Source organism: Neltuma alba, unplaced genomic scaffold, assembly GCF_004799145.2.
Source record: "Neltuma alba isolate B1F8T4 unplaced genomic scaffold, ASM479914v2 tig00012508_pilon, whole genome shotgun sequence".
In the NCBI taxonomy this organism is placed as follows: domain Eukaryota; kingdom Viridiplantae; phylum Streptophyta; class Magnoliopsida; order Fabales; family Fabaceae; genus Neltuma; species Neltuma alba.
The window spans coordinates 829018-843925 of record NW_021636976.1 but is presented as its reverse complement, the minus strand read 5'-3'; the positions used below and the strand labels follow the sequence as shown (position 1 = coordinate 843925).

Genomic DNA, 14908 nt, shown 5'->3' with positions numbered 1-14908 from the left:
CCCGAAACCCCGAACCCCGAAACCCCGAACCCTGAACCCAAAAACCCCGAACCCCAAAACCCGACGCCGAAACCCCGAACCCGATCCCCGCAAACCCGATCCCCGGAACCCCAAACCCTGAGCCCCGAACCCTGAGCCCAAAGCCCTCAGCCCTCAGCCCTCAGCCCTCAGCCCTAAGCCCTAAGCCCAAAGCCCTAAGCCCTAAAGCCCTAAGCCCTAGACCCTAGACCCTAAACCCTAAACCTAAAAGAATAAACCTCAATCTCTATTCCCATAAGCCAAAGCCCTGAAGCCTTTCCCTTAAAGCGTTGAAGGCTCTCTAAACCATATCATAGGTTTTGACGTTGAAAGTCACGATTTAGGGTTTAAGGATGTTGGGATATTCAAAAGATGACATAGAAAAAAAGCTGTTTATGGTTTTTGTTTTAAATTCTTTTTAAGGACACTTCAAAATGTTTATTATTTGTGCCTTTATGTTTTTCTCTTTTTATTTTCTTGAAAAATTACTTGAGCAAACTACAAACTTCTATTTTTTTCTTTGAAATTAAAATAAAATAAATTTTAAGAAGGTTAGATTGGTAACATGATGGTATTTTTTGAGTAAAATTATTAAAACGGTTAAATCCAACAGCACTCGATGCGAATGGAAGATACCAAAAACATGCGTGATTTTGTCACCAAAAACAAATATATGCATGATTTGTGGGCTTCAAGAAAGGCCTATGTTTAAATGGGCCATCTCGAACAGTGACTCAAGCCTGATTAATCCATTCCGTTCTGTTCTCCGAACCCAGTGCATCGTGGTCGTCGTGCTCGCAACCCATTCTCCATCGTGCAAGCGGTTCTCCGTTCTCGCAGGCCAGCCCTCCATCGTGCTCATCGTTCTCTCTTGTTGAAGTTCGCCGTGTAAATTGTAAAGCTCGGCGAAGGGGGTTTCGATCCTTCTAATATGGTAAGATTTATGCTTCTCCTCCTCACTGTTTCTGAAAAACAGCGTTGTGCGACACCTGTTGTATTTTAGTCAGTATGTAGTTTTTTTTTTTTTTTTTTTGAGATTGAGGAAATCATGCTGTGGAGAAGATTTTCAAAACCATGCGAGTGTTGAGAAAACAAATGAATCATTTAGGATTTAGGGTTTAGTTTTTTCTTTAGGGGTCAGGGTTTGGGTGTTTGGTGAGGGTTTCGGTTTCGGGGTTCCGAAAGAAGTTACAGTGTGGTTGTTAATGCAGGGAGTGGGGCACTAAGTGCTAAGATATATTTTCTTTCAAGCTCCTCGGTGTGTCATGTTTTTCAATGCCATCGCATTGTTTTATCACCATCTTTGGACCATATCCGCCCTTCTTTGGACGTGGGGTATGCTAATTCATGTACAGATTGAATGCAAAACAACGAAGTTGTGGTATATTTTGTCCAAACAGAAATATGCGGTATATGCAAAAACATATATGACGAGCAATGGAGTAAAATGATATGATAATTTAGAACAAACTTGAATAAAGGGAGCACTAGAACATTTATTACTTTGTTGTTGGAACAAACTTTTTCAGGTAAAATTCTGCAGCTCCATAATATTCCTTTGATGTTCATTATTCTGGTGGTTTTCTTTTTTATTCTATGCTTTTCCTCTTCTTTGCTTTTCTTGTGATGCCTTATGTTTACTATGCTTATTTACCATGGTAAAAATATATTTTCTTGAATCTTTAACTTGTTATATAGGTAGTTGCTTTGCCCCTTCTTCTTAATATGGATTGAGAAACTTTCTTTGAATGGAACTGGACCTGAAAGCTGCAAACACTTCAAATAATCACAAGAGCAATAAATAATCACAAGCGCAATAAAATTTAAAAAAAAAAAAAAAAAAGGCCGTAGCATGCATCATATCTTAGAGTTAAAAATAAGAATGCTTAAAAATTGATAGGGATACTGGAATGGAATTCATTTTGTGTAAAAAGGTGACTTGTTTTATAGAAGGGATCTTATATGGAGTATCATTGATGTATATCAAATGATTGGAATGTTAGACTAATTAGATGATATTTTTAAAAGTATACAGCATGATTTAATCGATGTCATTGTAATAACACGGTGTTTATGTTTTGCAGAACTTAAACACAGTTTTAATGACAATGGAATGCTCCATCAAAACAAAAATATTCTGGTGAGGTGTGTGATTGAGTCGAGTTGACTCTCAATGGGGAAGGAGGGTGATCTCTGGGATGATTCCGCTCTTATCTCTGCCTTTGATCGGGCTATCTCTACTTACAAGGTAGAGAACCTACAGATACATCATGCATGCATATTTCAATTTTTTTTTCGTTAATTTGATATATTTATTTCATTGTAATGATTCTGTTAGTTCTTAGGTTCAATTAATTCTCTGATTTCTACATATTTCTATTCATTTACTACCAGTTGGTAAAGGCAGTGAAAGCGTTCATTCCACAATCTTTCTTTCTTTTTCTTCCCCCTCAATCAAAGCCTCATCTATAGTATGTATCGTAGTTAGGACAGAGAGAGAAAGAGGGAGTAGAAGAGAGGGAAGGGAAGATAGAGACAGGGTCAAAGAGGGAAAGATAGAGAGGAAGAGAGGAACAACAAGAGGAAATTGAGCAGTGCACTTAATCCATATCAATGGTTTACAAATGGGTGCTTAATATATAATTATAGGCAATTGCGTTTCTAACTACCTCTCATCTATAACTATCCATTATGTTATTTTGTTATTCATTTATATTTATTATATTACAATTCTATATTAATAATTCCCTCCCCGAAAGACCCTTGCCCTTAAGGGTCAGGTACATGGCAAAACGGAGCCAAAACATCTTGATTATTTCCCCTTTGAACCAAATGTGAACCAGAGTTCTTGTAGGAGAGACTTGAACATGAGAAACCCAACTAAAATTGATCAACTTTGGGCTCTTTCCTTGAAAGACAAAGCCCATAAACCAGCAACTTGTTAAATGACACTTTTTTCTGCTTGTTGGGAGCTGGGTCTTTAGCTTTTTCTTCTTGAGGCTCATCAACTCTGTGATTGTTGAGTTAATGAGAGCTGTGATAGATGTAACAGAGGTTTGGCAGGAATTGGTGTTATGGTAGAGGGTGTTTTCATCATGTTACTTGTGTCCTGGTGGGACCCGTTAGAAAAAGATTTGTTGACCCAATCCCTCATGAGTTCCACAAGCCTCGACTAGGGCCAAAAGAGCTTGCTTTGTTCCCCACATTGCTCTCGGACATGTGGCAGATGTTCAACTCCTGTAGTTGTTGCTTCTTGACTTGGAAGAGAGGAACAGGAAGAAGAAACTAAGCAATGCACTTAATCCAGAGCAACCATAATCTGGGTTACAAATGGGTGCTTAATATCTATTTTATAGGCAATAATGTTTCTACCTACTTCTCATATCTGTTACTACCCATTATGTTATGATGTTATTTGTTTATGAAAATTCTATATCAACGTGCATTTGAAGTTCAATATAAGGCACCTGCAGTGCCATCTATGTACGCTTATTGCCATTTTGTAGTATATGATGTCCTTGCCTATTGCACAATCAATGGATGCACCGTGCATGGCTAGATGAGAACCGTAGTTACTTAATGTGTCTGTCATGAATTGTTAAAATCATGTTTTCATATGTTGCATGGGAAATCAGATATTTGGTTATTCTGTGGAGTCTAATTTTTTGGTGCTGTTGCTTTTTACTTTGATTTTGAGGTGGCCTTTTAATTATTTTGTTTCCCCGTGAATCCTGCAACAGATAATGCACAGCAGCAAAAACACAAATAACTCAGCTGAGACAAAGCAAATGACTAGCAGCATTGGAGAAATTGATTCTAAGTCTAGTAATGTTTATGAAAATCTTGAGACTAAAAGGTAATGTTTATTCCTTTATGCTTTTTACCCCTTCTGGTGGTAAAAATAGGCCAGGTTAGGTTACTTTGACTATATAGGCCTCAGCTTGTTTTGTAGGTCTAAAACCTTAGTCTAGCCTGTTAGCCTCTAAGGCATTTTTTTAGGTTTAGCCCTGGATTTGTTAAAAGCCTGTCCTGAAATCTTATTCAAAGGCCTTATAATTATTTAAGTAGGCCTTTAAAGGCAAAGGCCTGCTGAAAGTTAATTAACATTGCTTTTAATCTCTTTCCATCCCCCATCAGTATATCTTTCTTCAGTTGTTTCTGCAATAATAATCCTGGCAACATTGTAAATTGTAATGCTAAGTTGTAGGTATCATACATTTCTGATAATCTCTTGTTCTTTATTAAATACAGTAATGCTGATGAGATAAGCAGCATTCCAGGTAATGCATATCCAGGAGAGACTGATAATGGTTCATACCTGGAAGAAAATTGTCATGCAGATTCACAAGTAGCCCCACCTTGTCCAGACTCATTAGCTGGTCAAAACATGGGACACTCTGTGGATGGGCATAACAGCTATTCACATACACAAGGTGTCGATAATTATAATCGATTAGTTGGTCAGTACTATGAGCTTGAGGAGCAGCAACAGAAGATTTTAGAGCAACTTAATCAATACGGTGGATGGAATTGCCAATATACTGATTCTGTTTTTAATTCTGGTGTACCGCATTCTAATTCCCAGAGTTGTTCCATGTCTGCATGCCACGTTTCTGATCCAAATGTGCTCTGTTCATGCTGCCCATGTTGTAGTCAATGCTTGTTGCCTCCATGTACATCAGTACCTCTTTGTTCCTTGGGTGGAACTTCTGTTGGCAAACCTTGTAATAATTATTCTGTAATGAAGTGTCTTGAAAAGTCATTTCCAAATGAAGATGATAAAATCCTTAAAATAGCAATGGGAGTTGCTGAGAGGGCAATGTCTACCATTAGAACAACCATTTCTGGTGATTCTGATAAAAAAGAAGGTAATTATGCCTCCCCAAATTAGACATCCTCGAATATCATGGTTACAGTAAGTAGATTGAATTAATGATTGATGAAGTTATCCATTCTTATTGTTTTCTATTGTGCCTTGATAATTTTGTCATTGTTATGAATTGGCTTTTTGAGATCTATGCTAAAACTATTTTTCTGCATGGAGAAGTGGAAATATAATTTCAACAAAGTACCATCTTTTAATTCTCAAACAAATTGAGTCAAAAGCTAGAAATATTTTATTTTTTCCAACAAAAAAAAAATCTACTTTTGGTCACGTAAGACCCATGGTAAATTTTCCAAACTTCATTTGTTTTGATATTCCTTGGAAATTTAAACCCATAATTCTTTGGACTTCCATTGTGCGTTTCTCTGTTTGGTGCAATTGTAGTTGTAGCCTTGTAAGGCCTTTCAATAATGAACTGGAGTGCATGTGCAGAAGCATGTTGCTTCTGTTTATTTCTGTTTATGTGGTTTCCATAACATGTCATCGCTGCCTTAATTGAAGCATGCAATCAGCTTCTCAGTGTCTATTGGATTGAATTTTAAACTTTGTGCATGTTGTATTCCTTCACCTTTCTTTGGTTCAATTGATTTTCTGGTGAAAGCGTACAAATCTTGGAATTCTTAACTCATGTACTTCCCTCTTTTGTTTTAGCGGCTTTTCATTACTACCAGTAGATTTTATCTTGATTCTAGAGGTTCTCATGATCCACTGCCTAATTTTATTTTCTTTATTAATGCTTTTCTTGGTTGCTATTCAGAGATAGAGCGAACCCACTCTGAACTGGATCAACATAATGGCTCGGAAACAGATCTTACAGTTGTTTTGAATGCTTGGTATTCTGCTGGCTTCTACACTGGAAAGTATGTCTTTACTTTTTGTCCAAGTTTTGTTTCTTCAGTGATTGCAGAACTTCAATTCGATTTTCATGTGAACTCTGTAATTGTTTACCTGTGTCCGTTAGATTATTGGTGGGAATTTTAATGCGCATTGTGCAAAATAGCGATCCATCATAATGATTTTAATTAGCATCTTGGTGTTTATGTAGATTAATTATACATTTTAGTCTGAATCTCCTTTGGTAACATTGAGGAGTTGCCAGATCTCTCTCTCTCTCTCTCTCTCTCTCTCTCTCTCTCTCTCTCTCTCTCTCTCTCTCACACACACACACACACACACCAAACCCTCTTTTCTGATGGTCATTAGTTTCTAATTGCTTTCTAAGATGAGCTATTAAAAGATTCAAAGCTAAATACACTTGATTTAGAACTTTTGTCCGTAAAGTTTACGTCTGATTCTCAACTTATAGTGCCTCTATCTCAAACCCTTTCCCATAGGGTTCTAAAATACGTAGCACATACAATACCGTAACACTTAAGTTGTTTGTCCCTTGTGGAAAATGACATTTGAATTGTATAACCACTTGTGCATTTAGTTATGTAACACTTGATTGGATCGAATGAGTGTTGCTATATCAATTTTTTTTCGACATTTAGTTGTGAAATGGTTGACAATACGACTGCAAAAGTTACTGGATCTGCACATCACTGGTGTGCTTTTTTAGACCATCTGGAGCTATTTATGTCGCTTCCTTTAAATTATCAACTTGATCATTTTGTAATGTTTGAACTCCGATGATAATCTGACTCTAGTATAAATTGATCAATTCAATTTTTTTCTATTTTAATACTGGTCGAAACTGTCTTGGAAACAGGTTCCTCACTCAACAATCCATTGCAAACAGGAGGCGGGAATCATAATGCTCGCAAGAACTCATGTGAAGGCAAAAAGGGTTGTAATACAAAACCCTAGTGGCAAGCGACTGTTACAAGTCTGCATATTCTCAGAATTTAGAGAATGTTGGTTTTCATAGATGCCTTTTTTTCAGTATTTACTTGGCATGAATCCTTTGGTGAAAATTTGGGACCTAGAAATGCATCGATCTGGGCCATGTTTGGCTTGTTAATGGAGAACACCCCCACCACTCCCTTCATTTGGAGTGTACATGTGTAGCAGTCATCACGCCTAACCAATCTTTCATTTCTCAAACCATTTAGATTTCCTCTTAGTGAGGGAAGCAGAGGAAAAAGCAAGTGAATTGAATGGAAATTGAGGCCCCGTTTGTTAAGCAAGAATGATTTCCTTTTTGCATCTTATTATGAAGGACTTTTAGTCATTTATAATTTTTATAAGGAGAAATAACAAAAAGATAGCTATTGAATTTCAAAAAGACAAATAAGTAATTTTGATAGATTTTTAATTGATTTATTGATCCTAAAGTCAAGTTATAGTTGGAAAAAACTTATATATTACTTTTGAGAACGAATTGTAAAAATTTATTAAAATTTAGCCAGTGTCTCGTGCCACAATGGCACCGCTGCTCCTCTTACAACAAGGAGGATGCAGTTCGAACCCCAGGTGGGTATGGAGGGTGTGTTTCCTTCTTGTGGGAAAGGGGGTTGCGTGTGTGGTTGTAATTAGCCCTATTAGAAAAGAAAAGGGAAAAGATGGGTGAGGTAAATGAAAAAGAAAAGGCTTTTACCCCTTCTTTCATTGAGACGGATTTTACTTCCCAACGAACAATTTTCCATATCTGGATCAATTTTTTTTTTTTGGTACAAGAGAGGGCTAAGGCCCAAAAATAAAACTAGCGATCAGCAATAAGACTGCTCCTTGAGTCCCTCTCCACAGGGCTCTTCAGGTTCTCCGGACAGGAATCACAAAGAGTGGACAGGGATAAGCCCATTTTAGCTAAGGCATCTGCGGGCCTGTTACAATCACATGGAATGTAGTGTAAATGGATTTCCCAATTGAGATTCAGCATTTCACAGATCCTAACACGTGAGGTTGCAACTGCCATTCGTCTCCCTTTTGTTCAGCCTGTCAACTAAGCTCTGGGCCTCAGATTCTAGCAGCACGCGTCTAAAGCCCAGCTCCCAAGCCAGATTCAAGCCTTTAAATATTGCCCCTTCCTTAGCCTCTATCACACTACAATTTCCAGTCTCAAAGCAAAACCCGGCTATCCAAGCCCCTGCATGATCTCGTATAATGCCTCCACACCCAGACTTAGAAGTTGCAGTTTTGTTTCTATAATTATTTGTAAAGGTCGCTAGAGGAACCCGAATATCGAATTGGATCCATGCTCTTTGAAAGTATGATCATAATAATGTGTCTCCGGAGGCTATTTTAGGAGGTAAATATGGGGTAAAATTTGAGTAGAAAGTTAAGGGTTGAAACTCATCATAATGTAAATAAATTACCATTAGAATGAACTATCAGTATTTAATAGTTTGTACCATTTCATTTTGGGTCTTTGTGTAATTTGCCTATCACTGTAACTATTATCTCCAATCTTTAGTATAAGAGTTAGTTTAACTTTTTTTTTTTTTTAAACGGCAAGCATAGCTTGAGAGTTTAAAACATTACAACTCAATGATTAGCGGATACACTTGGCATATTGCCACAGTCCTTCTGCAGTTGGGTCCAACAAGCGTTTGGGATCGTCAAGAGCTCTTGATAGTTTTGGGTTAAGCCTTGAGCCAGCCTGGCTAGAGTGTCGGCGCATTTCAGGCATTCTCTGTAACAGTGAATAATTTCCAGGTCCCAAGTAGAAAAGATCAATGTTCGAATCTCTTGTATCTCGTCCATCAATGGATGATTTGGACCACTATCTGACATCAGCAAATGTAAAGCCTCAATTGAGTCTGTGTATAATTTAACCTTGGATAGCTTCATCTCTCTGCAGAGCTCTAATCCTGTTCTAATAGCTAGTAGTTCAGCCTTCGTGGAGGATGCGTTCCCAATCTTACACATGAAGCCCCTCTGCTAGTTGCCATTATCGTCCCTGATAATTCCTCCACATGCCGCATCTCCTTGGTTGTTCCTGGCTCCGTCTACATCCACTCGTACATACTCTATCAGTGGAGGTGTCCAAATTGCTTCTGCTCTGTTCGGAATTTGGAAGATGATGTGGTGAAAAGAGTTAGTTTAACTTTTAATTTAATCTTAAATATAAAATCTCAATTCATTTTGTCTCTCATATTTATTTATTTTTTTCAAAGTAGTTCTTATAATAGTTACACATGTTAAAGATTTCATCAAATGGTAATTATAGCTAATACAAATGATTAGTAAGGGTATTTTAAAGAAAACGAGGCCTATTTATTATAACTAATTAACTTAACAAATTTTCTTAATTTATTCAAGTTAATCAACTAGTTTTTATATTAGGACTCAAGGTAGTATCTTCTAAGGTAATTAGAGAGACCCAAATGACCGAATTGCATCCACATCCTTTGGTTGTGTGATATGAGAAGTTGAAAACTCAATGAACAAGTATAAACACGTATTACATTGAAAGAACCAATACTTTTATGGGAAAATTAATAAAAAGTACATATTTAAAATTTTATAGATGTGGCTCATCTTCAATCAGCTATCATATATATTTAGTTATGTGCAAGTAATTCCCATTTAAAAATTTTTGCGCTTAAGGATGGATTGCGCACAAATTAAAGAGTTGCACTAATTAAAAATGAGTTGTACTATGTTTCTTTGGCCGATAAAATTTACAAACAAATTTTGTTAAGGCAGAATTGCCTATAAATACATATTTCGAGAACTGATTTCTCAATGCTAGTCAAATTTGAATAATCATACTTTTTTGTGTATGAAATCTTTTAGGGTGCCAAGTACTTTCTCATTGTGAAAGCATATAAGGTAGCGTTGGGTCATTAATTTTTCAAACATATATTTATGAGCAATTTTTCCTGCCCTAGAATCTATATTCTATTCATGCATGTTGCCTTTTTTTTTTTTTTAATAATAAGAAGGCAAGCCCAAGCTGAAGTGTTACAAAATGGGGATTCCCCACCCAAAACAAAACAAAAGTTACTGGGTTACTTGACCCTGTCCCTGACTATACCATCCTACACAATAGTTTGGGATATCCTATAAGAAAATACAGTCCTATTCTATAAAGTAAGCCATCCTAGCTAGTCTATCGGCACATCCTAGGTTTTCTCTGAAGGAGTGCGAGATCTCAATATCCCAATTATCAAAGATCAATTGTCTCAAGTCCTGTACCATCTCCCTCCAAGGGTGTGAGGGGTCACAGTCCGTTAGCAATAAATGGAGAGCATCCGTTGAGTCTGTGTAGAGTTTCACCTTGCTATATCCCAACTATTTGCAAAGCTGCAGTCCTGTCAGAATGGCATGTAATTTCGCAGCAGTTGAGGGAATAACACCCAATTTCTGTTGAAACCCTCCTTTCCAATGGCCAAGAGAGTCACTAATAAAACCACTGCACATTGCTACCGCTTCTCTTGATCTGGATCCATCCACATCTACTCTGACATAATCCGGGGGTGGGGGTTCACGTTGTGTTATGCTTCTTTGTGGTATCTGGTATATCTGATGATGAAATCTTTCATGTTGTACTTCCTCCATTAGGTGATTTAGAATCATGTAAGTCAGGTCCCTTGGTTTCGTAGCTTCCTCACCACAAGCTTTCTTGCATCCAATTTTCCAAATCGCCCAGCATATTGTTCCAAAGATTCAACTCCACAGCCATCTAGAAAATCTTCTGTTTGCTGGGTTATTCTCGACTGTCCACTTTAGCCACACCTAAAAGTCACAAAAGAAAAAAATAGCATAGTATAATGGGTTAATACAACTTAGCCACACTCTTTTGGTAGCCTCACAATCTCTCAGTGTATGTAATATAGATTCCTTACAACCACACTCAAAAGGGCACTCGTCATTTTCACTATTTAGAATTTGTGCTTTAGTTGCATTTGTAGGGATTCTCTCGTGAAAAACTTGCCACATAAAGAATTTAGCTCTTTGAGGAATTCCCCAGCACTAGATTTGTCTCCAAAGAAGGTTCATGGATCTACTTTGATGATCACATATCATATTATAAGCAGTACCTACACTAAAGTTCCCATCAGCGGCTTTCCTCCAGCAAATCTTATCCTAGACGCTCCCTGTTGGGGGTTTAACCATTTTAATTTTTTCTAGCACCCAATGAGGAAGAAATTCTCCCCACCTATTAAGATTCCATTGGCCGTTGTTTGTCACAAAATTCCTCACTGGTTCATCCTCATTGATGTTGTGAAAGTTTCTATTTGCGTAGAACTTTAGCAGTAACTCCAAGGGGCTCCAGAGATCACTCCAAGCTTTTGTTGTCACTCCGCTCTTAACTTGAGAACCAACACCTTTCAAGAGATTTTTCTAGACTGAGGTTATCACCCTCCAAACTTCAGATTGACTTCTCTTTTAAGTGACTTCTGGTAACCTATTTTCTCCACAATCATACTTGGCTTTCAAACATTTGACCCACAAGGCAGGTTTTGTAAGGATACCCCAATAAAGTTCCACGATGAACACCACATTCTAGTTATATAGGTCTTTGATTCCAAGTCCTCCTTCTTCTTTTCTCTTTTTTAATCACATCCCACGCCAAGAGGTGGAGTTTCCTACTCCCATTTGCATGATTCCAGAAAAAGTTCCGGTTGATTTTTTCCAGTCCAACTAAGATGCCTTTTGGGAGTACCATAGTTTGCATTTGGTAAGACGGGAGGGCTGAGAGCACTGAATTCATAAGTACCATTCTTCTTGCTAAACTCAGGAATCTCCCCCTTCCGGTTTGCCAGTCTAGATTTCACCTTCTGAATTAGTGGACCAAACAACGTCTTGGTTGTTCTTTTATGCAGTAGCGGCACTCCTAAGTACTTCCCTAGGTCTGGGGTAAGACTGATCCCTCATAAGTTCTTTTATGCATGTTGTTTTTTAAATCACCAAAATTATTAGATCCTGCCATAGAATTTAAAACCTATGGTTAGGGTGGATACTAGGTTGGTTGGCCTGAGTGATAATCATGATTCTAAGCCATTTAGTCCATCCAAAGTGGGAAAAAAGTGCGACGGAAAAGAGGATCAATGCATTGTACCAATTAGTGCTTGTTTTAAAGTAAGCTAATTTTTTGTTGCCATCTTTAAAATAAGCTAAATCACGATTAGGTATATATATTCTTATATCCTCTACAAATAATGATTCATTTTATATACTCAATATAGCTAGGGAATAAATAATTTTATGACTACTATTAAAAAAATTTTATTATTCTAATATTTTAATTTCATTTAAAATTTTAAAGAGAGAATTCTAAAAAAAAAGACTTTTAAATTTCAAAATTTCAAATCAATCTTATTTACTACATTTTAATAACAATTGAGAACATTTAAAAGCAAATAATAACACATTTTTGTAACTATTTCTGATTTGATATTTTGAAATTTTAAACATATTTTTTTGAAGATTTTTTAATTTTTAAACTTGATTTCATAATTTTAGCTTAATGTGTCATTTATAAATATTATACAATTGATTATCATTTATAATTTCAAGGAATGCTATTTTTAATACTAATTTGACTTGTTAAGAGAATATATTTTGAATGAAGATAATCAATAACTTTATATTATTTTAATTTCAATTATTATTGTTATTATTTGTTATATCAAACCCAACTGGATGTAGTAGTACTCATATATCCTTACTCAGTATCAAAACGTTTACAAGTCAAACCAAGTCAGGGATTATATTTGAACTGAAGATTGGGCGAGTTCATTAAGGTATATCCTAGGGTTTCCAAATTGTTGCAATTGTTTACCAAATATTTTTTATGACGTAATTTTCTATTCTACTATATTTTAAAATAGTACAATTAGAATCCTCATAAACGGATGCAAACGTTTGACTGTTAGTTGACTTGTTTTTGCTTATGTGGTGCCCACCTTCCTTTTTTTAAACTAATATTAAATCAGAAAATTCTTGTGTAAAATAAAAAAAAAATCTAAAGGAACCATCTTTCATATGCAAACCCAACCCCAACTTAGAAATTAAACCATCGACAAACTCAAGAACTAATTGAATAAAAATTCAAATCACTGAACAAACCCAACACTAATTTCATGAACAAAATAATCAAAAGAAAAGAGTGCCCAAAAAAAAGGATTAACCCAAAACAAATATGAAATTGAAGAGGGTTTCGTTAAAGACCTCATAGGCATCGTGAAACTTTGAACACCATGAAGTTCGAACCTAAACAGAAACTCCTTCATCGCAGATGCTGCAAGTTGGGCTTGTCATCGAGGCTACTCCTCTGTGAATGTACGGCACAAAGCTTCTCCATGGACGTCCATCTTACCAAATTCAATAAGAAGAAGAAGAAAAAGATCTATGAAATGAAGAACGATGAAATCGATGATGATGAACAGGAAAAGGAGCGGCGATGGACGACAGCAACATTGATAAGGACAACAGCACTGGGTACTCTAAATTTTCGGCCAAATCCTGCCTTAACCATGGTTCATTCAACCTTCATCCAATCATCTGCCACTCATTGATCACCATCCTCCCTTTATTGTCTTCTTTTCCTTTTAGTGATTTTAGGAGTGAGGGGGGAAAATCAGGCTGGAGAAGAGTGAGATGATGGATTAAAAAAGCTTTGCAGTGAGTTGTACTCTAAAAGTAATCATGCATCAGAGACGATAGGAGAGGAAGCTAACTAGGAAAGCTGATTTCTCCAACGGGAAGAGGGAGATGATAGAAAGAAAAAACCACAAGAGGCCTAAAAAAATATTGTGGCATACAAAAAAAATGCGATATGAATGCCACATGGCATCAATATGGTAGTCCCATTTGATATATTAACGTCGTTAGGTCAATCTCTCATCGAGGTCAAACAATGCACTACTTTAAATATATGACTGGATAGAAATTGCACCTTAAAATACATTTGGTAAACAATTACAACAACTTGAAAACCTGGGGAGTGAATTGCACTTTAACCCTAAGTTTTTTGCTAATCACTAGGATTTGATTTTTATTCTTCAAATATATGCGTGTTCTTTGGAATAACCTAATCCTATTCCCAGACTAAATGTGGACCCCCATTTTTTTTTTAGGGAAAATTGGAGATAAATACCCCATTGAGAAATTAATTGGCAAATGGGACATAGGAAGACCAGTTGCACATAAGGAAGACTAGTTGCATCCAAGGAAGATTAGTTGCACACCGCGGAAGATTACTTGCACGTACACGGAAAATTAGTTGCACACACATGAAAGATCAGTTGCACAAAAACGGAAAATTACTTGCACATAACGGAAATTTACTTGCACAAAGTCCCTAGGTCTTATTTGTCAATTAATTTCTTATGGGCTATTTATCCCCAATTTTCCCTTTTTTTTTAATTATGATGACAAAAGCAATATTTTTCAAGTTTTTTTATTCAATTTATTTTTGTTAGTATATAGTTTTAAATAAAGTTACGACATTAAATTTGATTATTTTTATCAAATAATTATTATTCATTAATTTTAATTATTTATTCTTCAACAATTAATTAATAATTGACATGAATTTGATATAATTGATGTCATGTAATGTTACATTGGAATTTCATTATCAATACTTTTTCCTGAATGGAATTTTTTGTTGGTATACTTAAATTCAATATTTTACATTATCTGAATAATAATATTCAATAGATGCATGAATATAGTATAAAATTAATAATTAATAATTAATAACAAGATTAAAGTATATATTTGATGCTTTAATTTTATATAAGATTTCAATTTAGTCCTTTAACTTTAAAAAAAATACATTTGATCACTTAATCGTAAAATCGTTAGTTTTAAATGATAATTTTTTATAACAATTATGATTGTTTTGAAAATTAAATTTAATATTTTAACATTTGAGAATGTTTTATCACTATTTAAGATCTCAATATCATCATTTTTTATTAAATAATTGACATGAATTTGATATAGTTTATGTTATGTAATCTTGGACAAGAATTTCATTATCAATAACTTTTCTTGAATGTTTTTTGGTATATTTTACATTATCTGAATAATAACATATAATAGGTGCATGAATATAGTATAAAACATGCAAGATTTTAAATAATGATGATTTTTTATATCAATAAT

General features: G+C 35.6%; 1 protein-coding gene across 1 annotated transcript; it reads left to right on the top strand.

The window, feature by feature from the left end:
* Positions 1–855: 855 nt before the first annotated feature.
* Positions 856–7056, top strand: LOC114727758 (uncharacterized). Its single transcript, XM_028914480.1, has 6 exons — positions 856–952; positions 2103–2266; positions 3759–3874; positions 4270–4886; positions 5661–5763; positions 6615–7056. Exons 2-6 carry the CDS (start codon positions 2192–2194, stop codon positions 6658–6660), a joined length of 957 nt encoding a protein of 318 aa, XP_028770313.1. The 5' UTR covers positions 856–952; positions 2103–2191; the 3' UTR covers positions 6661–7056.
* The last annotated feature ends 7852 nt before the right edge of the window (positions 7057–14908 follow it).